The following is a 23542-nucleotide window of genomic DNA, read 5'->3' as shown; positions in this document are numbered from 1 at the left end:
TCTAAAGGTGTATCCATTTGAAGATGAATGGCTAAAAACCAAACCTTAAGCATTTGTCAGTTAAGTGCTATGAAAGTTGTTTGGATTGAAGGGAATAAAACAAAATTCATTCCTTAAGAAAGCTGGTTAGGCAGTTTCCTTTGAAAGAAGCTTCGTCTGATTCTGCGTCTGGTGTATAAAATGAAGGCTCACATTCAAACATGCTTGCTTGTTGTTATAAATAAGTGCTTTTCTTACTCAGTGCTACAATCTCTCTAAACAGGGAATGGCCAAATCCAGTGCTATTGAAACAGCCAGAAGAATGCAATCTTAATTTGCCTGTATGGGACCCAAGGGTTAGTGTATTATTTTTTCCCCCTATAAGATCAATCTGCTTAAAACAAATTGCTTAAGCCCTAAGGAATCTACCTTTGTTACAAATACAAATACTGGTTAGTTTTACAGCACTTCTATACTTTCTCTGTAAAATGTAGGCTGTCACTTAATTTTGTCCCAAGTTTTTACTTGAAGCCTTCTCCTCCTCCCCCACCCCCCTTTTTGGCCTCGGGATTTCTCTTTTTTGCTGTAAAATTCCCCAAATGCACAGTCTTAAAAATGTGAATACAGTGGTAACTCCGGTTGCGGAAGGGATTCATTCCGGAGGTCCGGTCGGATCCCGAGGTGTCCGCAACGTGGGGACCGCTTCTGCACATGTGCGCGGGGCAAAACCCAGTAAAATACTTCCAGGTTTTCTGTGCACGCATCCTGAAGTTTATGTAACCAGAGGGTTACATAAACGGAGGTTCGACTGTATACTTAAATTGGGTATTGCATCCATTTATTCACTCTATGATTTCTGTGATGACCATAGAAAGTTGGGCCAGTACTGTACACTTATGTCTACTCTGTAGGCAGGTGTTTATACTAAACCAAGAATAGTAAGTAGCTTTTTTGCCATTAGTTTTTCCCATTTTTCCCTTAGAAAACTCAAGTTACTTTCACGGGACTCCCAGTAATCTTCTATCTGGCACTGATTAGGGCCACATCTCCTTAATTTCAGCAGTACTATAGGATTACTTGCACCTGGGCTCCTGCAAGAATTACACGTCATGTATTATAAAATAGGGTATTTTTCTCCCTATTGAATGTGGCTATCACAATCGAGTTCTGGGCTTGCTGAAACCCAGTTGGATATCAGAATTGTGACTACACAGTGCGTGGAATCGGAGCCTGTTGGTTGACCAACACAAGCAAAAATTGGTGTATATGAAGACTGTACAGTTTGTTTTCAATAAAAAGTTTACTTTAACAAAAGCCCACATCAGATGTTATGATTGTTTTTTGCCTTGTTATCCTTTGGCATATGAGCAGTATGTAATACAATTCCTTTGTACTCCGGTAGCTAAAGAAAACCATGTAAGGAAATGGTAGGGTTTCAACTTAAAATAATTACAACTTTAAAAGTATGGACATGCATCTGCACATTTTCTTCCTTCATCAAACATACTGTTCTAAATAAAGGATATGTTAAACACATTTGATCCTGTTGGGTGCTTAGTTTTTTATGTTTTACTTTTTTGAATTGGCCTCTTCATGACAATTAATATACAACAGGGAAAAAATGCACTACATATTTCAAAAGGGTTGCAGACCATAGTGTGCCTGGTAATAAAGTTCTTCATGTATCAGTCAGGTATCACTCCAGTTTCATAATTATAGACAGGCTAGCATTCAGTACAGGTGCAATTGGAAAACAGATAATTAAGTTTAATCTGCTCTTAAAAATATGTCACTTTTCCTGAGTTTGAAGTAGGCTGCCAATATTAATTACCTCACTGACGTCACTAGTGGTATATAACAGGGATTTTTTTTTCAATGGACAGATCCACATTTTTTAACTTAAATGTGATTGAAGAAAACTGATTGGCTGTTATTATATGTAGGTAAACCCCAGTGATAGGTACCATCTTATGCCTATAATTACACCAGCATACCCCCAGCAGAACTCTACCTACAATGTGTCCGTTTCTACACGTATGGTGATGGTTGAAGAATTTAAGCAAGGTAAGGAATTCTGAACATCTATTCCCGAAAGAATGAAAATAACCCTCCTTAGATTATGTGTGTTGATAGTTTGGATCCAGACATTGTGCTAATGCTTATCTAGTAGCTTTTTCTAATTGTAAAGGCTTTTAGAAATAGCATTTCCAAACTGATTGGAAAGCAGCAATTCTTAAGTGTGGATTCTTATCCAGCTTCAGCTTTTCTGTATATTGCAGTAGCCCAGTACTCTCTTTGCTTACAGCAGCTGGGAATAAATATATGGTAGTTTGGATATACTGAGGGAAAAATGGGTTCTTGGAAACTTGTTCCACTGGTAAAATGCTGGTCAGAAAGGATGCTTAAGACAGTTTTAGTACCTGGAAAGATGGTATTGTATCGTAATTATTTTAGCCACAATTGAACACGATATTCACAACTTGTTGTTTAAACACTACTTGTACATAGCCCGTATAAATGAGGTGGTGTTGTTTTTTTAAAAAAAGTATTTTTTTCTGCCCTGGGCTCCTTTGGATGGAAGGGTTGGTAATGATTTGAATAAATAAATAGTTCAGTAATACTATTCATAATGTCCCGGGTTCAATTCCTACCACTTCCTATTTAAAATATTTTTTTCCCATTTGGACAGATCAAGGCAGAGAAAGAAGCTTCGGTCTGAAACTTTAGATAAACTGTAGTTGGTTATTTCTTAGTACAGAGTTGTACACCATGTAACTTAAATTATGAACAAACTTTCAAAATTATCTCCTTATGGGGCAGGCTGATAGCTCAGGGATACAGCACTTTCTTTGCATGTAAAAGGTTCCAGGTTCAGGATCTATCATTTCCAGGCAGGGCTGGAAAGCTTTGAGGGCCACTAGGCAGTCAGAGGTGACATTGCTGACCTAGGTAGGCTAAGAGTCTGACTCATTTGGCTTTCATTTTGGTAGCTGTATTTTCATTTATATGCTCTTAACTCCTTGTGTTCAATAAACTGTTGTTCCGATGAAGATAATAATATATGAAAAGGCTGAAATGTGTTTTTATAATTCAGGTCTTGCTATCACAGATGAAATTTTGCTGAGTAAGGCAGAGTGGTCCAAACTTTTTGAAGCTCCAAACTTCTTTCAAAAATACAAGTATGTATTTTATGGCATGAAAGTTGTTTTATGAGTATCTATTTTAACACTTTCACACTAATTTAAACTGGCTAACTTGACTAGCAATAGTTAAAATAGCAATGGTTAAAACTGGTCAGATGGCCACTCCAAGCTGAGACTTAAACATTTTCTGTATTGGGTGGTTATGTATTAATCTAAACAAAATGACAATGCAGCGTTTCACCCATTAAAAGAAGACTGATGATCATGATAATGCGTCTGTGTTTTGATTCCTCTAACTCTTTGCATTACAAATGCTAGAATCGTAAACAAATTTTGGGAGGCTAATCCACTTTGTGTCAAAATGGAAAATGAGCGTGCACACCTCTGGTATTTCAAGGAATATTGAAGATGTTTCTCTTAACACTTCATTTTGACAAAGTGGAAGGAATGCTAGGACTAATTTATCATGAAGTAAACCATAAATGATATGAGTGTCTCAATTGTCATAGGTTTCTTAATTCAGGTGCTGCATAGATTTTAAAAAACAAAAACCTAATTGCAGTAGGTTTTCTGACCATCAAGGAAGAAAAATGGATTTGGAATACATTTAGTGTTATCCAGATTTTAAAATTAAAGGTTGGATAACTAGGTCATGAATACTTTGCCCGAAACATAATATTCAGTCTTCTCCCTGTCTCGTTCCTATATGTGTTGTCACTTATATAGCAATATAAGCAGAAATTTCATTACAATACAGGTATATGTGAATGTTACGTTAAATTCCATGATATTAATTTGAGAAGATGTTTTAGGATCCTGCCAGTGCTAAATCACCTTCTTGTCTTCCAGCCAATTCATGAAAGATTAGCATACACACATTATTTAATATTAATTTCCTTTGGTTAAAAAAAAAAACAACATTGTGAGAAAATGAAATAAAGTAGCCTCTAAGTATGTTTGGGGGTTAAAAACAGAGATCTAATTGCCAGACCAGCATGATCAGTGGCTGTAAAAAGAAGGCTAATGAGTCAAATGCAAAGTGTTGATGACTAGATGTTCAATCAGGAAAGGGAAGCCTGTGGCATTCCAGAGATTGCTAGACTATAGCTCCCATTATCCCTGATCATTAGCATTGGAGGCTGGAACTAATGGGAATTGCTGTCTAAGAACATCAGGAGGATCAGTGGTTTCCCATCCATCCATTAAGTTAAGGCAGCAAATAGCAGGCCAGCTAACAGTTTCCATCAAGGAAAATATTTGTAATGATATGATATGATATATGATAAATCCATGTCCCTGACTCTTGACACCATTCAAAAGGTCAGAATCCAGAGAGTTCCTTTAGCGATTCCCAAGAGCTTGTGTATACCAGTGGCACTCTGGACAGCAGCTCCCCTTGCAGTAAAGGATGAACATGAACTAGTCTGCTTTTCCTCAATTGATTCACCAAAAAATTCAGAATAGGAATTTCTAGATGTCACCATATGATCACTTTAGAAAGGTCTGTTTAAAACAAACAAACAAAAAAACCTTTGGGTTCGTAATTACTCTAGTAATTATTCTGTAGACTTAAGACATTTATATACTGCTTAATTATTCACATTTCTAAGCTGTGTACATAAAACCAATCCACAGAAAATGGGTCAATAAAGCAGTACAAATTAATCATAGAACCAAGTACAATCTTAAAATGCCTGCTAGAACAAGAAAGTCTTAAGTCATGCGCTCTCAAGCTCAGCAAGGAGGGTAGCCTGTCTAATCTCAGTTCAGAGGGAGTTCCACAGTCTCGGATAATGGTTTGATAAATCCTGGGTTGTAGAGTTGGAAGGAGACCCTGAGGGTCATCAAGTTCAACCCCCTGCAGGAATCTCAACTAGATCATAGTGACCATCCAACCTTTGCTTTAAAACGTCCAAGGAAGGAGTGTCCACCACCTCTCGTGGGAGTCTAGTTATAAAAATTTGAAGCCCCAGCCCTGACTACATTGTTGGACTCCAGCTGAAAAACCTACATGCCAACTAATAAGAAATCCAACTGTATTGCTTGTCAGAGTTGTCTGCATTTCTACAAATTATGCTGACTGCAATCTAATCCTCAATAAACTGTTGTGCACACTAGATCCATAATTTATCTAGATCAGATTTTTTTGATCAGGGTGTTTGGTAGCTACACATGGAGCTAAGTAAACCATGTTTGTTCTCCAAATGCCAATTTCTCATCTGTGTGCTTACAGAAACCAGCTAAAGCTTAACTCCAAATGTTTATGGTTACAATAGAAACAGTTTGATTGGCCTATTTAGGAGACTGGTATTTAAAGTTGCAGTCAACAAAAAAACACACTCTTAAGAATCACCATAATTTTAATTCCACCAGTAGTCATATTGTAAAATGGTTTTCAGAAAGTGTCCTTTGCCCTTCAGATAGCATTGCAAATTATTTCATACTGTGACATAACTTTAAAAAAACCTGCTTCTAGCATTTAAAAAATTATATTTATTATATTCTGTTGGTATATTATGAGTTATATATTATTCCTGTGAAAAACAACAACAATTAGACTGCTACTGTGGGAGGAAGAGCCACTTAATGATGACATCCACTCAGAAAAGAACCTGTACATATTGGCACCAAGATGCTCAAGCCTCCATTATATTTAATTTGTGTGTATGAAAAGATTCCAGACCTTCGCAATTTCCTCCTATTTTTATTTTAATACTAACCTTAAGAGCTGTAAACTGGGACTTGCTTAAATTGCTACTTATAACAATCAGTTGTTAACGTGCATGTTTTTGCACCAGTTTCTAAGAATGGAGTTACAGGTTCTGATAAGATTCTGCTTTCTTACAAAGAACCTTTCTGAAAAACACAAGTCTTATATTCTTTTTAACATGTCCAACAGGCCCACATTTGCAAATCAATATTCCCAGTCCTGGGGTGTGTTCAGGATTGGCATGGAGCAGAACTCTACAAAAATGGGTGCTCCTGCAGGAGGAAGAAAGACAGTACTCTCAGGGATCAAGTAAATCGTGTTTGCTCAATAGAGGCCAGTTCCCCCTTCATTCCTATAGCCCTCTGTCCACAAAAATCTGCTCCCAAGTATTGCAGCACCCTCTGTAACAGCTGAGGGCCTCATGGAAAAAGGCAAAAACTGCCACCTTCTGCCCATGGGAACATCCAGTTTGTGGAACAGGAGCCTCTGCTGGATCCAACTCACAAAAGTGAATGGAACAGCAGCTCTAGATCCAACTGCCTGTTTGCTTTGTAATGCTGCTGTGGGGGCAGTATATGTTGGGGCAGTTGGTGATGTTGAATTCTTCCACCTGATTCTCCCCTGAAAATCTCCCTTGATCTGGCAGTTTTGCAAGGGAGGAAGGGTGGTATATAAATTGGATAGAAAAATAAATACTGAGCTGCGGCTCTTCTTCTATATTAAAGTCTAATCGGCGCATGCGGAGAGTTTGCTAAATTCTGCTTTCTGCATTGCACTACTGCAACCTGCCACAGGTGTTCTCATAGACCACGTAGAAATCATGTGCCCACAAATGCAGTATTTTATTTCAATAGTAAAGGGATAGCGTTGTTGGCACACAACTGAACGATACTGCCGCTTCGTACACAGCAAAACACATTTGGTATTTCGGATTGGAATCTGTATTTAGGATTGAGGTGTCACTTGAGCCTTGCAAAGGCTCTGCTCATTCATGTAGTATTCCAGGACTGTTTTGATTCTTTACCAGTCTTATCATAGTTCTTGGTATGGATCATATTTATCTAATATTTAGAAGAGCATTTCTTAACAGTGCACTGTAAAAATAACACCTGCCTGCTTCCTTTGATTAGAAATACATTTATGTTACCCTTCCCAATAAAGCCCCCCCCCCCCATTATGATTTATCCCTGTTTGCTCTCAATTACGTGGCTGGTGAGTGTATTTCTGCTGATTCTACTAATGTTATTAGTTAATACATTTTGGCAAATACAACTCTTTCAGATAAATGTTAACAACTTAATAACTTCTAAAGGTCACCTGAATTTTAATTGTAGCTTAGACATAATGAATATTCACTTCCCATTGACTGAAGCTATCTATGAAGGCATTGTTAATCTTACAATGAGATTTCGTTTATTGGAAATTCATGAGGTGTTGAAAATATACCAGTTATAATCTGAACTTTCAAAATCAAGATCGTATAGTATGTTTGTTTTTTTATCTTCAAAGGCATTATATTGTACTTCTAGCAAGTGCACCAACAGAAAAACAGCGACTAGAGTGGTGAGTACATGACCACTCCCTATGCCTCCTTCCCCTTTTAAAGTTAACATTTCATTTGGATCATTGTTCTTGTTTTTATTTTGATTATATGATTTGTGTTTTTATATTGTGATTTTATCCTATGAACTGCCCTTAGACCTATGGTGCTTAGGGCGGTATATAAATTTAAATAATAATAATTAGTGCATATTCTAAGGATGTGAAGATGTTTCAGGCTGCACAAGTCACTCTGAAGGAGCAGTTGGGTTCAGGACCACCTGTCTTAACACAGATGCTAATTAGAGCTATCAGGAACTCCTGCCTTAAAATATAATGGAACGGGAAGGGCATGCTAGGCTGAGCTTGATGAAGCACTTTTTCTGAGTTTTTCATAGGCTAGCAATTAAGTGTTTTCTCAGTCTAATCTGTGACTTGAAAGCCTTGCAAACCAGGGACTGAGGGAAAGTGCCATGAAGGCCATGATATTTTCTCTCTCTTTTTCTTGAATTCTATTTTACTCCAAAATAAGTAGTATAAAACTTTTAAGTAGAGCAAATATTTTAGAATGATAATGCACCTTAGGGTTTGATTTGTAGCTCACTAGAAATGCAAAAGCTGTGTTATAGTTTACAGCAGTGTTTCCCAACCTTTTTTGGGCAAAGGCACACTTGTTTCATGAAAAAAATCTCGAGGCACACCACCATTACAGCCCCGTGACGTCAGCGCGCAGCGTCACGCCGGGAGGGACATGAATTGCTAGCAAATTACATAATCACCTCCTTGAGGGCTGGCTCATCTTCTCCGAAGGCAGAACCCCATTAATTAACAGCACAGACTCACACCATAGCCAAGACGAGGGGGGAAAACCTCAGTCATGCACAGTCATGCACATGTGGGGGCTAAATGAGGACGAAGACCAGGCAGAGAGCAGGGTTCAAATCACCCCACCTGGCCAGGACAATCCCTGGGTGCTCCCTTGGGCCACTCGCCTGACCCACCTCGCAGGGCTGTTGTTGCGAGGATAACACGGGGAGAACTACGCGCGCCCCCGGGAGCTCCTTGGAGGAGAAAGCGGGCGATGAATGCAATGCACGAAATATATGAGAGGCGACCAGGTTTTGCAGGTGAGGGGCCCCCGCTAGCCTCCGCTTCCAACACCCGGCGCAACGACGCCGAAGTTTCCCCCCGGGCTCGGCTCGGGGAGCAGCGCTGCTCCCCCCTGGCTCCCCTTCGCCCTCCCGGCTCTCTCTGCCGCCCACTGGGGACCCCCCTCACCTGCCAAGTCCGGAGCGCCGGTGGAAGTTACATGCATGCATGCAGGGCGCCGCGTTGCCATTGCATTGCACTGCACTCCATGCAACGCCTGCACACATGCATTGCCTTGCACGCCCGCCAAGGGGTCTCCCCGCGGTCCGATGCGTCCCCTCCGGCGCGGATGCAGCATTGCAAAAATAACCCCCCCCCCCGACGCAGCCCTACCTGGGGGGCAGCCTCCGCCTCCACCGCTCCGCCTCCGCGGGGATCCCCGGGCTCCATCCTGCCACCCGATCTCCGCGGGGGCGCAGGCAGGCTGCGCGGGGTCTGCGCGGAAGAGCCCCTGCCCGCCCGGCCGCCGCCGCTGCGCTCATTCCATGGCCGGGAGAAGAGCACTTCAAACAAAACGCCCGGCCCGCCAGGCCAGGCTGGGAAACGTAGTTTGCGCACCCCGCGCGGGCGCGGAGCCCAAGGACGAGGGGACTACGGATCCCGGCAGCCCTCGCGCCGGGGACGGAGGGGGAGAGGCCGGGTGCAGGGATGGAGGGACGGGTGGGCGAGCGAGTGAGTGAGTGGCAGCCGCCAAGCCTTGGCCGAGAGCCAGGAAGGGCCTCCCCGGAGGAGGAGGAGGGAGGCGCAGAGCGGGAGGGAGGGAGGGAACCCCAGGGGTCATCTAGTGACGGCGCCCCAATCGAAAATTTGACTTAAAAAAAAAAAATCTTTCGAATTTTTTAATTTTTCCCGCGGCACACCAGGCAACATCTTGCGGCACACTAGTGTGCCACGGAACAGTGGTTGGGAAACACTGGTTTACAGCCTTTGCTAAGCCATTGTTGAACCTGCTGCTACTGCACAGGCTTCCTTAAAATTAAGGGACACAGAGAGCTCAATTCCTATAACCTTAAGTTAACTCCTAGATACCTGTGTATAGTATCGTAGTATTAGGATTATGGGGAAGAGTCTATGTTGCAGCATTTCCCCTCTTCGCTTTCTAGTATAAGCAGTTCATTCAGTTTTTAAGAGCGCTTTTGGGGCTATTCTGAGAGTTTTCAGTTCTGCATGCCAAAATGTTTAATATTAATGGGATGGCTGGCAGTGGGGCGGGGGTCAAAATCCAGAAACAAATTGTAGGTTTAAAGTTTTATTTAGGAGTATAAAAGCAAAAAGGACAAATCTTTACAGAAGGTCTTTTAATTCTTTTAACAGAACGAGAAAGAAGCATTTTTTGCCCATTCCCCCTACATCCTTTTTGCCACCTCCCACACTGTTTGAAGGGTTTCCCCAACCTCCTTGAGTTGTGAACGGAACTCTGTTCATGGCATCTCTGGATACTAACCCATAGTACACATAATAATAAAAACCTCCCAGTTTTTGTGTGTGTTTCCAGTACTAATATAATTGGAGCTTCCTTTTCCCAACTAGAAAAAGAGTATCTTTACTTGCAATACTCAGTATTAACAGGTTTATTTTTATTCAGGGTTGGCTTGGTAGAGTCAAAAATCCGTATTTTGGTTGGAAGCTTGGAGAAGAATGAATTCATCACACTGGCTCATGTAAATCCTCAGTCATTCCCGGCACCCAAGGAAAATCCTGACAAGTAAGGCTCTTAATAAGACTGTTGGCAGAAACTTCTTACTGAAAGTGAAGGGGTGGGAATCAAGCTTACTGTTAGTATTGTCAAATGCTTTACCAAGATTTACGCTTCTTTTAATATAAAAACATCATTCAGAAGAGGAACTCTCTTGTTCTTTGTCAATACATACAGGAAATGGAAACCATTAGAAAGATTGATGCTGTGCATGTTAAACAATATATAGTTTAAACTACCTCTACTGTGTTAGAAGTGCTGGTTTAGATCCAGAAATGTACTAGCAGAAAAAATATATAACATTTGTGCTGAACTGTTGCACAAGAGCTAGCTTGAAGACACTAGCCACATTTGCACATAATGGGAAACTAAACTTTCTAGGCCTTGTTTGCAAAAGGGCACCTCTGGTTCTACCTTCCTGTTATAGATCAGGCACCAGACAGTCCCAGCTGAAAACATTTATTGTCGTCAAAACAGTCAAATGCTGTTGTGTATCTATTTTTGGAGAGGCATTGCTTCTTGCAAATTACTTAAGACCAAAATCAGTGGTGCAGTTTATGCATCTGAAAGGTAAAAATAATAAATGGGGGGGAGGGTTTGCATCACATTGAAGAAAATCACACTAATGACCTGGAATTCTAATGTGGATCTAGAACTCACATTGGCAAACTTGGCCTTCTATTGAACATTACATTTAGCATATTCTCTTTTGTAAATCAGAAGTAGATCTATTATGACTTAAAGTGAAATATTCCTAAGACCATGACGTTTCTCAAGTTATTCAGGCTTTTTGTGACTGTAATATAGCATCCAATATGATTTTTTCTGTGGCTGGCCACTGAAGAGTAGAAGTAATTAATTAATACTAGTTGGAAATGGTTGGTTACTGAAAGGTGTATTTTTAGAATTTTCTGCTGTTTTCATTTGTGATGGTACTTTTTACTTTATTTTTATTTTTTTCCAGGGAAGAGTTTCGTACAATGTGGGTGATTGGGTTAGTGTTTAAGAAAACTGAGAACTCTGAAAATCTGAGTGTTGATCTTACATATGACATTCAGTCTTTTACTGACACTGGTAAGCTTGACTCATGGAAATTGTTCTATCTCTAAAAATATGACAGCTAAGTTAATTGTGATTTGCCTTGGATCACAGATGTCCTTGCAGTTACTGACAACTGCTAGCAAAATATTTTCCTTCAAAACAATTATTTCAACATTCGTTGGTATAAATGGTCTGATCCTGTGACCAGGGCCAGTAGTAACCATTGTAGCAAAGTTGGTCACACCCTGTGCTGCAGCTTCCACAGTGGACCAGTTGTCTGTATCCCATCTGAATAATAACATGCAAAATAGTCACATAGCAATATTAAAACTTGTTGGTTCTCTGTGATCATCATAGTGGCAGTTAGTGAGGACTGAAAAGGCAGAATGCTGTCCACTTTTCGACATTGCAAAAAAGGGTTAACTTGCAAAGAAGCTTTTCTTTAAAAGATAGAAATGGAGAATTGTGAAGCAAAAAAAGACCATTAAGAGGCAGCCTGGATAGAAAGAGCTCTAAAGTTCAGGCTTCTCTTGAGAGAGATTCCACTTCTGAAGCATTGTTTATCATAGCAAGGCAGTACAGGAATTTCCATTCTTACACTAACATCCCCGTGTTAAGGTTCACTGACACTGAACTTCCTTCTTTCCAACTTCCATATTGCATTGGAGTTATAGGAAGGTGTCATGTTTTCATAGTGGAACACTAGTCTCTCATCTTTCTGTTAATACCAACTCCCACTTCCAGTTCACACTGCAAACATATGACTTCCCAAAGAGGAATTTGCAGCTCCCCCACAGTCCTTATAGCTGCCAAACTAAGCCATGGTTTGTTCTTGGCTACAGCTTGTGGTTAGTGAGGAGAGATCGTAACCACAAGACCAAATTCAGACAACATGCCAAGCCAAATCTTGGCTTAGTGTGACAGTAAAAAGGTCTGGCAGGGAGTAGCAAAGTGGCTAAGAGCAGCTCTTTGGGAGTGTTCTTCTTTGCACTGCCTTGCTAAACCGTAAGTTGTTGTATCAGGCCCATAATTTTGCAGAAAAAAATGTGTTTATGTAAAGAAGTCTATATGATTATTTTGTTTTGCATAAAGTCCTTGTTAAATGCTGCTGCAGAGAATTTCAGGGCCAGGTTTTCGGGGGACCAGAGAGGGGGCTTAGAAAGAGCAGGGGGAGCTGCAATGTGTCCTGTGATTTGGTGGTGCTAAGAGAGGAAAACAGATTTGCAGGAGCAACCACATTGCTAGTAGCAGTGTTGAAGTTTAAAGAAGGCAAGAAGGAAAAGAGGCTTCATGCAACATTTCTGCAGAATTACTTACACCACCTTGGTTATTATCTCTGTTCCCCCAATTGTGATTGGGTAGGTGCAGCTTTTTGAACCTGAACTATGAGCTACAGCAAAATCCTGTTAACTTGCTAGCCATGTGAGGTCAGTCTGGGAAGGTGGATAACCCCGTCCCTTAGCGTCTGAGCAATGTGACCCTGCCTACAGCCAAGAGGAGGTGCTATACAAGATGTAACAACACTTTCTCTTTGCCACCTTGGGATAAACTTTGAGGCAAAGATAGTAAAAATCACATAATGCCTTTTGAAAAGTTAGGAGAAAGGCATTTGGCATGATGATGCGGCACTGTGCATATTCCTTTTTCTCAGGATTGAAGAAAGTACCGTTTTTCATTCCAAAAGCAGAATTCTCAGGAATGCAAATTTCTTTCAGGACAGGCAAGTAATGGGCTTTCTCCAACTGTAAAACATCTTAACGGTCTTCTCGTTATATAGTTTATAGGCAAGCAATAAACAGCAAGATGTTTGAGATGGAAATGAAAATTGCTGCAATGCATGTTAAAAGGAAGCAACTTCATCAATTGCTACCTAGTCATGTGCTTCAGAAAAAGAAAAAGGTAAAGCTTCAAATGAACTGGCAAATATATGTGTGTATACTCTTAATACAAGCATATTCTAGTATCCCAGATTTCAGATGATACTAACTTGTCATAAAATATTTGTAGTCATAATTATAGGATACCCAAATTCTCTGTAGGCAACCCACTCTTCTTGTCTTGTCTGACATGATTCTGGGATTATCTTTGACTTGTAGTTTGGGTGGTAACTGCTCAGAATTCCTGAAGCATTTCAAGTTAGTGAAACTTGCTCATTTTTAACAGTGGACAAGGATTAAAAGGAACAATGTTTTAAAAAATCCTCAGAGGCATTCGCAGAGATACTGCTTTGACATCTGTCAACAGTGATTTCAGCCTTATGCAGCAAGTCTCAGACTTGCTGTAGCAGGTCTGTTGAACTTGTGAGAAAATGAAGTTACCTTACCCCAAGTATTATTATTTTTTTTAAGTACCAGCTCATCTGGAATACCCTTTCACATAAAGTCCAGAGATGGGCATTGCATAAGAGAAGGCGAAGAGGAGGGATCACTGACCTACTGCAAAGTTGGGTGTACGGAAGCATCTATGTCCCTATTCAAATGTTGCTTATGAAGCAATCTCAACTTTGTAATAAGACACTTGGTCTTTTCTACTCCCCCTCATAGTGATAAGAAAGCAGCATCTGATCCAGTTTGTGCAATGTTGCTTGCTTGCTTTTTGGCCCTCCAAAAAGGTAAATTTTAGGAAATAATGGAGAATTTTCTGATGTGGTGTCAGTTAGACGTGCCTCACTCAAGCCCACATCAGGCATTACTCTTGTCAGTGAGGGGAGGGATTTGCACATGTACAAAGCTTTCGTATTGATATATAGGAGAGAGTGAATTAAAGATAACAGGCATGGTATGAGCAGACTTCTCTTTCTCTGTAACCCATCCCCTTCCCAAATCTGCCCTGAAGGATCTCCCACTTCCAGGGCAGATTTTGGCAGTGCGGGGGGAATTCCTGTTGCACCATCGTAAGTCTGTCCTGCTGACAGGTGGCCATATAGGATGTCACTATTTTTCTGCCAAATTACAGTAGGGTTTCTTACTGCTCCTGAATAGCATTTTGTGATTTATGGTCTCACCGATTTCAGCATTCGACAGAAGGGGTCAAGTTGACAGCGCTGAACGACAGCAGCCTAGACTTATCTATGGATAGTGATAACAGCACATCTGTGCCTTCTCCTACTAGTGCTATGAAGACAAGTCCATTGAACAGTTCTGGAAGCTCTCAGGGGTAAGAATTCAGCTATCTGATGACACCATTCTCTAAACCACATTTATCTCAAAGTAAAAGGAAACAAATGCTTGCTGGGTTTGTTTTCCTTGTCTTGGCACATTTCCATCTATGCAGAACATCCATCCCTACTTTCAAGGTGTACTAATTAAGCATCGTTGCTCCTTCCCATGCTACTGTTTCAGCCACCACAACCATAGTGCTTTTACAAGAACTTCCTGGTGCTAGAGTAGTTATTCAGACAAAAGCAAGCATTATTTCTCTTTATGTTTTGTCTCCTATCATTGATGCCCTGTCTCTTCTAACACTCTGTGCAGAATTGCCAGTGAGGGTGTTTCACCAAGTTGATGCTTTCTGATGGATTGAAACTTATAGGCTGATAATTGTGATTCGAGCACGTACAGATTGTGGCCCACCGAGCTGAATGCAGCCCCTCAGCCATGTATTCTGGCTTGCCAGGTTCAGCTATCCTGTTTGTACACCCCTAGGGAGTTAGTAAATCCAGGAGGCTTATCAAGCCTCTCTAGATGCTGCTGAACTATTTGACTTGGTGAGTTGCAAGTTGTGTGGGCTTGCTTTAATTCATGAATGTGTTGTGTTTTTTCAAACAAATTATTTTAGCAGAAGCAGTCCTCCTCCAGCTGTGACGGCAGCATCTGTGACCAACATACAGGCTTCTGAAGTCACTGTGCCACAAACAAATTCCAGTGAAAGCTCAGGGGGTAGGAACATAATAATATTATGCAAATACTACCTTTCTAAGTTGGTTGTCCCTTAAGTCATTTTTTTCTCTCTTTAAAATTGTTGGTGATTTGCCACTTGGCAGAAACTTATTTGCAGTACAAATATTGTCATATACTTTGCAACTTGTATTGTGAAATTACATGCTGATAAAGCAGCCAAAATGCAAACAGCAGAATTACTTTTGGAAGTTCAGAATCTTTTAAAATGGTCTTTGTGCTCTTCACAATATGGTTACACAATGATTGCACAGCAGCTAAGCGGCATTGTTCCTCTGACAAAATCGAAGTTATTTACCAGCTTTATTGTCCTTGTCACCCACCCCTAAAATATTTTGGCAATATGGAAACAGAAAATCTCATCCTGCCCTAGAGTGTGCATGTAATAAAACATGTGAATAATAACCCATTATTTAACCAACTGTCCAGTGCTGGTCAGTATCTTAATGCTAGGGAATGTGATACAATGATTGTCTTTCCTCTAGACAGTAACAAAGTTACGCTTTTGATAGTGTCAGGTCGTCAGTATTAGGAATTCTCTGTCATGGCATTGAGAGCTCTGCCAAGGAGCCCCAGATTTGAAACTCAGCATAAATACTGTGAATTATAAATTCGATGTATTGCATGCCTTCAGATGGCAGTATTTCCTGCCGTGGAGCTCTGAGCACTGAAAGACAGAACTCATGGCCGTTGAGCCTTCAGTCATTGCTTAAAGCTCAGTAACAACAAGGTTTAGAACCTTTTTAATGCAATACCAGATTTCCCAAGGGCAAGATTAAGTATTGAAACCCATGTTTTGTAGTATGATGTATTACATAAACGCTTGATTCCTCCACCCCACCAAGTAGCCATTTAGTGTTCTTGTTGAATGCAGTTTCACCTTGAAAACTGAAATGTCTTTGAGCAGAGCTGTACATATGTTGTGATTCTGTGGGAGTGCAAAAGAAGTATAAAGTGTTGATTCCTGAGAAACTGGGCTCTTATTTGTTTTTAAAGAGAACTGGTAGCCTTTTGAGACATAAATATATGTTTTAAAGTGTGCGAGCAATGCTTGTTGAAATCTCAGGTGCCAGAGAGGTGTGTTGAATCAGTGATTGAGGATGGCCCATAGTGTCCCTCAGCCACATGATTTGGAAAGCTGGAATAAATTGTATAAAACAGCAAATTTGGGTAACAAATAACATACAATATGAAAACACTGGAGATTTGCACAATTTGAGAAAATTATCCAGGCCACAAAATTCCTCAGTGTAGGACTTGGATTGCTTAGGCACAGAACTCTTGATTTATTTATTTTTAGTTCTAAATGTACAGCCTTGCTCGTGGGATCACATGCCGAATATTTGATTTCATGGTAATCATTACAATATATTTCCCAAGGTTCTTCAAGTGAAAGCATTCCTCAAACTGCCACACAGCCAGCCATCTCTCCACCACCAAAGCCTACCATCTCTAGAGTAGTTTCTTCAACCCGTCTTGTCAACCAACCACAGAGACCTTCAGGAAACGCCACACCGAAAGTAACTAGCCCTGTAGCAGGTGTGAAGAGGACATCATCCCCTCATAAAGAAGAGTCTCCCAAAAAAATAAAGACTGAAGAGGTAATTTTACTTACTATTGATTTGAGTTTTTTTGTGTATGCTGCCAGGAAGTAGTACCAGAACTATAGGATTAATTCCTCAGTCCTGGGAACAGAGTTTTTAAATAGGTGGTGAATTCATTGGTTGCCTATGACAGCCAATGAGATTTCTTTGAACAATTCAATACAAGTGAAAATAACATAGGAATTAGCAGGCAATGCAAGCAAAAGGTTTTACACAGTTCAGCCTTCTCACTACAAGTTGCTTTTTCCAGTTATTTTAGACATCCTGTGGAAGATTCCTAGGTGATTCCAGAGTCAGCAGGGTTAGTGAGAGGGATGTATGTGTTATCTGCACATAACATGTTTTGGGAGATATCCATGTAGCAAAAGTTGCTCCCAGTTCCAGTCAACACACAGCTTAAGGTCTGAATAGTTTACTGTTGCAGTTTGTAGGCAATGCAGATACAGATATGTACAAGTGCAAAAAATATCTCTGCAGCTCCAGCAATTCAAGCTGTAACAGAATCTGTCTCACTATCAAACACTTCTGGTCAGACTCACTCATTTGATCAAACCTGCATTTGTTGCGGGGTGGGGTTGGGGGGGGGTGGCCTCTTGCTGAGATGAAAGAACTTGCTTGGCTTTAGTCTGGATTTAGGGCAGGGGTGGGGAACCTTTTGGGTGGCAGATCCTAATCAGGACCAGCCTTGCAGGCCAAATCCTACAGGTGTGTTGGATCATGTACCTGTCACTCAAATGCCATCATTAAGATGCTGAATGATTGACAGCGGCGGGGCTGCCCATCTGTCAAAATCCTTCTTTGCAAGCCTTCCCTTTGTGAAACACTGCTACCAACTATTTTCCTTCAGCATATTGTTCTCGGACTCCAACGAAATATTTGAATCTACTTGTGTCCTGTTCTCAAGAAGCCTCTCCCAAGAGTCAGAGGGTGCACACTGGCACAGGGAGCAGTGAGAGATCAGAGAAAAATCAGGCGAAGGCACTTGCCACAGCTTAGTTTATGGAGAGCACTTCTCCCAGATTTTTATCAATTAACACCAGAAATACTTTCCAATTCAGGGAATCCATATCCTTGTGCCTTGGGAGAGGCTTTTCAGGAGGAGGGGACAGGAAAGTTGCCTCACATTCATCCTCTTCAGTTGACATTCCTCTAATTCCAACCGTGTAGGTTAGTCTTGCATCATGGCCTGCTGTCCTTTTTAAGATGTTAATTTTTGTTCTGTTTTGTGACAGGAGGAAGTGAATGAAGATGCTAGCTGTCTTGATACGAGTGATCATGATAAAACAGAAACTAAGGTAAATTTCTCATACAACTGTAGTACAGTGGTACCTTGGTTTACGAACTTAATCCGTTCTGGAAGTCTGTTCTTAAATCAAAGCGTTCTTCATCCAAGGCTTGCTTTCCCATAGCAGCGGGGGACTCAAATTACACTCAACAGGAAGCGGAACATGTTCTGCTCCTAAGGCAAGGTTCACAAAGCAAGACACCTACTTCTGGGTTTGCAGCGTTCTGAATCCAAGTTGTTCATAAACTAAGCTGTTCTTAAACCAAGGCACCACTGTACTCTGATTCCCACAGCTTCTGAAACATGATGCTTGTACATTCAAGTTTTGGGGCTACTTTGTTTTCTTGTTCCTCATGGAGATACTTTGCATAATGCAGAGAGGCCTAAGTGAGGAAAAAAAGATTGGTTTGGGAGCAAAAAAACAGGCTTGAAATTGCATTGATAAATCCATGTTTACTTTGAAAACAGCAGTTAAAAATTAGCATTTTCCATTTCTGACAGCTTCAGCATATTAAGAACATAAGATAGATGAGGTCAAAGATCCATCCAGTCCACTATAGCCAATCAAATGCAACAACAGAATTACAATTCATCGATCACTTTAGTGGCATCACTTCTAGGTTAAATTGAGACAAAAGATTTTTATCACATTACATGTGTTAATTAGCTTACCAATGCCATGGTTCCTGTGCTATCTCTGACTGTTTCTTACAAATGGTTCCCTGCCCCCTCCAGGTATTAATACAGTCATCTCAGCAATTATCACCAATCTTGTGCTGTTAAAGGTGTGCCTGTTTAATATAAATTTAAGCTGTAATCATTTTTGTCATCCAACTCCCACCGTACAATTTTCTTCTTTATATACCTGCCAACTAAGATTTCACTTCATGCATCTGTCAACGTGAAATCTTGTGCCATGGTAAATTTGTTGGTCATTAAGTTGCAACGAGACTCTTTTAATTGTTTGGAGCACCCGTGTTGTGTAGATACTGTCATTTTAATGCTGAATATTTGCCTGTTGTTTGCATTTGGCCAGCAATAGGTTGTTGAACCTAATCCTGGAAGACCTGGAAGAGGCAGGAGTTTACAGTACTTACCCCAGAATGCTTAAAATAGGTGGTATGGAAAAATCTCAGGAATAGTGTGTAACTATTTCTATCCTCCTTGACATTAATAGCTCATTCAGTGGTACCTCGGGTTAAGAACTTAATTCGTTTCGGAGCTCCGTTCTTAACCCAAAACTGTTCTTAACCTAAGGTACCACTTTAGCTAATGGGGCCTGCCGCCGCGCCGCCAGCATGCAATTTCTGTTCTCATCCTGGGGCAAAGTTCTTAGCTCAAGGTACTACTTCTGGGTTAGCAGAGTCTGTAACCCGAAGTGTTGTAACCCAAGGTACCACTGCATTGCCCTTTTCAAAGGCACCATCCTCCCCACACACAGTGCCAGGGAATATGAGAGAATCACTGTTTTCCCCTTCACCCTGCAGATTAAACAGGGTGAAATAGCAGTGTATGAACAGGACACTGTGTAAAATACATTACCACAGCAGTAAGTGTAGGGGGGAAATACTATTACTTCCAAACTTAGGTTTCTGCATGCTCTGCATGTTAAGTGAATAATAGAATCGTAGAGTTGGAAGGTACCCATAGGGTCATGTAGTCCAACCACTTGAAATGCAGGAATCTGAAATAAAAAATCTGTGATAGACGGCCCTCCAACTTCTGCTTAAAAGCCTCTAATGAAGGAGGGTGCTTGTGGAAGATGCTGCAGCACCACTGTTATAAAGGTAAAGGGACCCCTGACCATTAGGTTGAGTTACGGACAACTTTGAGGTGGCGGTGCTCATCTCGCTTTAGTGGCCGAGGGAGCCGGCTTACAGCGTCTGGGTCATGTGGCCAGCATGACTAAGCCGCTTCTGGCGAACCAGAGCAGCGCACAGAAACGCCATTTACCATCCTGCCGGAGCGGTACCTATTTATCTACTTGCACTGTGACGTGCTTTCGAACTGCTAGGTTGGCAGGAGCAGGGACCAAGCAACGGGAGCTCACCCCATCGCGGGGATTCGAACCGCCAACCTGATCGGCAAGTCCTAGGCTCTATGGTTTAACCCACAGCGCCACCCACTGTGTGATAATTAAGCTTGTGTGCTACCAGCTGTGCTATAGCATCAACTCTTAAACGCCTGGTGCTAAAGTTATGTTGGATCTTGCTCATACCATTTTTGTTTCTGCCTTTTCAGGAAGCACTTGATACAGATTCAGAGATGGCCTCTCAACCAGAAACCCTTCCGACAACAGTATCACTGCAAGCTCCTCAGGTACTCGAGTTTCGTTTCATAGTAATGAATTGCACAAGGCACCAATAACTCCATGATAGGTAGAGTTTGGGGGATGCTGCAAGTGGTCCAGAGACCTGTTCCACACAGCCATGGATGAGAAGCTGTTGTTTGCTATCCTCCTGGATAGCTCAGTTGGTAGAGCACGAGACTCTTAATCTCAGGGTCATGAGTTCAAGCAGAAAATTCCTCCATTTCAGGGGGTTCAACTAGATGACCCTCATTGTCCCTTCCAACCCTTCAGTTCTATGACTCCACCTGCAAGCATTCATGCATTCACCATAGCATGTCACTTGATTTCTCAACCTTTGTAGACATCCTAGCAGAAGGGTAGATTGACGGCATTTCTCATTGTGCCAGGATCCCCTGCCCACCCAAATGGCAAAGAGAGGAAGGGTGAAGGACCATGAGTTTAAGACCCAGACAAGACTTATGTAAATTTTATGCAATCCTCCTTATTTTCATTACCTACAAGGCCAAAATAAAGTGGTTGGGCGTGACTGAAACCATTATGGCAGTGGGAGAATTTAATAATGCAACACACTTGGCATTGTTGGACATGTTCCTAATTCCATTTGTGCTTGAAATTATGTGTCCTAACACTTTTTTCTCACTTTTCCACTCCATCAGAAAATGCCCAGTACAGACCTTTCAGATATTCCTGCTCTCCCTGCAAACCCTATTCCGGTTATCAAAAATTCAATAAAACTAAGATTGAATCGATAAAACCAACCTCAGGGGTCCATAAACAGTATCTGCCAATTCAACCTATTGTCTTCTAAATGCTGAAATGGAGAACAGAGAGTGCAAGACGAGAATGTGAACGCAGATGGATTTAGGTGTGTTTTCTGCACTTCCCTTGCTGGGCTATAATCACTTGATCTGGAAGTCCAGGTTAGTATGTGAAGTCAGGAGTACTATTAAATGTGTTAGCAACAGTTTTACATTGAATACTTCAAAGGATTACTGCCTTTCAAAAGGAACGGGAATACTATTTCTAGCCATATTTGACACTGATTGGATTTATGTTGATGCATTGTTTGGAACACACATACACAAAAATAGAGCTTAAACTGGCAAAAGAATCCCTTAAAATGCACTTTTATGTACTTTTTTATTGAAATATGACTAATTTTAGCGTTTCAGCTTGATAGGTTTTTTTTATTTTTTTATTGGAGATATTCTTCAATATCTGCAACCTTCAAATTAGAGAATGGTCTGATACATTGTGTACTGCAGTATGCGCTGTATCTAGCTCTGTTACCAATAACCCAGAGTAAAACTTTAAAAGAAAATGTCAAATCTTGAGGTTATAAGTTTGAGAAAAGAAGTATTGGGTATTTGGCGGGGCATGATTAAGAAGTGGTCTATTTTTTATTTATAGGATTATTTTATGGTGCATACAAATCAGCTATCAAAAAGCAAATAGTTTTTCATTCAGCTAATCAGATCCCCTCCCATTCCCTTCCTGTAGCTGTCATCATATTTCTTGGAGGGGGGAGAAAAGCTTTTGCATTTAACTTGTGTTTCAGTTTGTATGCCTAAATTTGGACTAATGTCGTCCGTCAAATGCTGGTATTTCTTTTAACTGGTCATGATGGTGGTTACAAAAGCTCTATAACTCTGTGGCCCTTCAGGCACGAGTGCCACGCCCCCCCCCCCCCAGCCCCATGACTGAAATGGAGTAAATAAAGTGTGCCTGTGAAGCATTTAACTCTGTCTTGATGGCCTTTTCATCACTAAATATAAGAGTTTTGTACACTCCATAAAAGTCCTGTCTGCATTACAAACATCTCAAATTTTAAATATATATATATATGAAGGCAGATCTTTCTTACCCCTATAGGATTTTAAGTTTATTTTATTTTATTTTTAGGTAGCTCACCTGAAAGTAGTTTTTACATTCTGAGCGTTTTCTTTTAAATCACAATTCTAGCAGACACTTGAAAACCTGATTAGCTCTCCTTGCCCACTTGTCTTCGTTTTGTTCTGTAGAGCTATAAAAATGACTAGCGGCAACTTTGTTTAAAGAGGTATGAAAATCTCACGTGACTAAGCAGCAGAAAGTGAGGAATGCCAGTGATTATCAGATGGAGATAACAAGCTATATATAACTTTTGATTCAATCAAAATTAAGTGGGGATGGTTAAATTGCTCTTCCCATATTTTCTGATCAGCATGTTTAATGACTTCCTTCCCTGCATTGTGCTCAATCCTCCTACATGTGCATTTCCATGTTAAAGTAAAATTACTTGCTCTTCCCCTTCTCCCCCCCCATAAGTTAATTTTCCAAAGCCAAGAGATTGCAGCTTACTCTCCCAACCTCCCCAGTTGTGCAGTAATCCAAGATTTTATTTTCTGCCCTTTTGTCTACGATGCTTAGTATACAAAATTCTTGCCCTCGCCCTGTACAGCCTCCTGTGACCCAACCTTCGCTCCCGTAATATTACCTTGCACCCTCCCTCTCCCCCGGGACCCAGTCCAAAAGGTTTAACTAACAGTTGAAGTGTACAAACTGTCTGTGTATTTTGTGTAGCTATGGAGTTTAGATCGAACTTGCCAGGCACAAATTTAGTCTCGTTTTGTTTACACATGAGGAATTTTTTTTTTTTTCATTTTATTAAACGTTTCATGTATCTGCACCCAAGTTTTGCCAAGCTGGGAACTTGGAATCTTTTCTGTATAGTGACTTTTTAATTCTAGTTTTCATAACCTGGAGATCAGACTGTTGCTTTCGCATGATGTACGTAGGTGTCTCATGACTGGAGTTGCTTTGTTTTATAGTATCTGTACTCCTTGTATTTTTCAAGAGCTATTTTGTAAACAGATGATGTATTTCTCCATGGAAAACAATAAAAAAACAGCACAATCCCACCGTGGCTTGGTTTCTTTCGAACGTGTAAAATAGTGGTGTCTCAAAATGGTCAAATTGACTTAATTGTCTCTTGCTAGTTGGAAAACTATGTGAAAAGAACGATGCCGAGAAAAGTATTCAGTAAATAGAAGCTGGTTTTAAAACCATCAATTAACAGTGTGCTCAGTTTGAGTCTGTTAAAAGGGGGGGGGGAGTAAATTGCTATTTTCCGGCCTACTTTGTTTTTCAAAAGACAAACAATAGGGTACTTATTACATATTATCACATAGTGTCCAACTTAACCTTGCA

General features: G+C 40.8%; 1 protein-coding gene across 5 annotated transcripts in view; it reads left to right on the top strand.

The window, feature by feature from the left end:
• The window catches only part of PAPOLA (poly(A) polymerase alpha), a 45775-nt gene extending 22522 nt beyond the window's left edge, over nt 1-23253 (top strand). Inside the window, exons 10-23 of one of the 5 annotated variants that reach the window (XR_014529399.1) lie at nt 263-335; nt 1923-2043; nt 3074-3158; nt 7342-7395; nt 10106-10225; nt 11181-11290; nt 13035-13156; nt 14271-14413; nt 15038-15135; nt 16534-16754; nt 17990-18052; nt 20284-20361; nt 21010-21595; nt 21635-23253. Coding sequence is in view for 3 of the 5 variants with exons in the window: in XM_083518103.1 (XP_083374229.1) it covers nt 263-335; nt 1923-2043; nt 3074-3158; nt 7342-7395; nt 10106-10225; nt 11181-11290; nt 13035-13156; nt 14271-14413; nt 15035-15135; nt 16534-16754; nt 17990-18052; nt 20284-20361; nt 21010-21105 (1387 nt within the window). In the remaining 2 variants the exon portion in view is untranslated. Of the gene's footprint in view, nt 1-262; nt 336-961; nt 1299-1922; nt 2044-3073; nt 3159-7341; nt 7396-10105; nt 10226-11180; nt 11291-13034; nt 13157-14270; nt 14414-15034; nt 15136-16533; nt 16755-17989; nt 18053-20283; nt 20362-21009 lie in introns of those variants that run through there. The other 4 variants (XR_014529400.1, XM_083518104.1, XM_083518103.1 and 1 more) reach the window with 4 other exon arrangements.
• Nucleotides 23254-23542: the final 289 nt, after the last annotated feature.

This window comes from Podarcis liolepis, assembly GCF_965112155.1.
Source record: "Podarcis liolepis genome assembly, chromosome: 1".
In the NCBI taxonomy this organism is placed as follows: domain Eukaryota; kingdom Metazoa; phylum Chordata; class Lepidosauria; order Squamata; family Lacertidae; genus Podarcis; species Podarcis liolepis.
The sequence above is the reverse complement of the archived record's forward strand: the minus strand, read 5'-3'. Positions and strand labels throughout refer to the sequence as shown.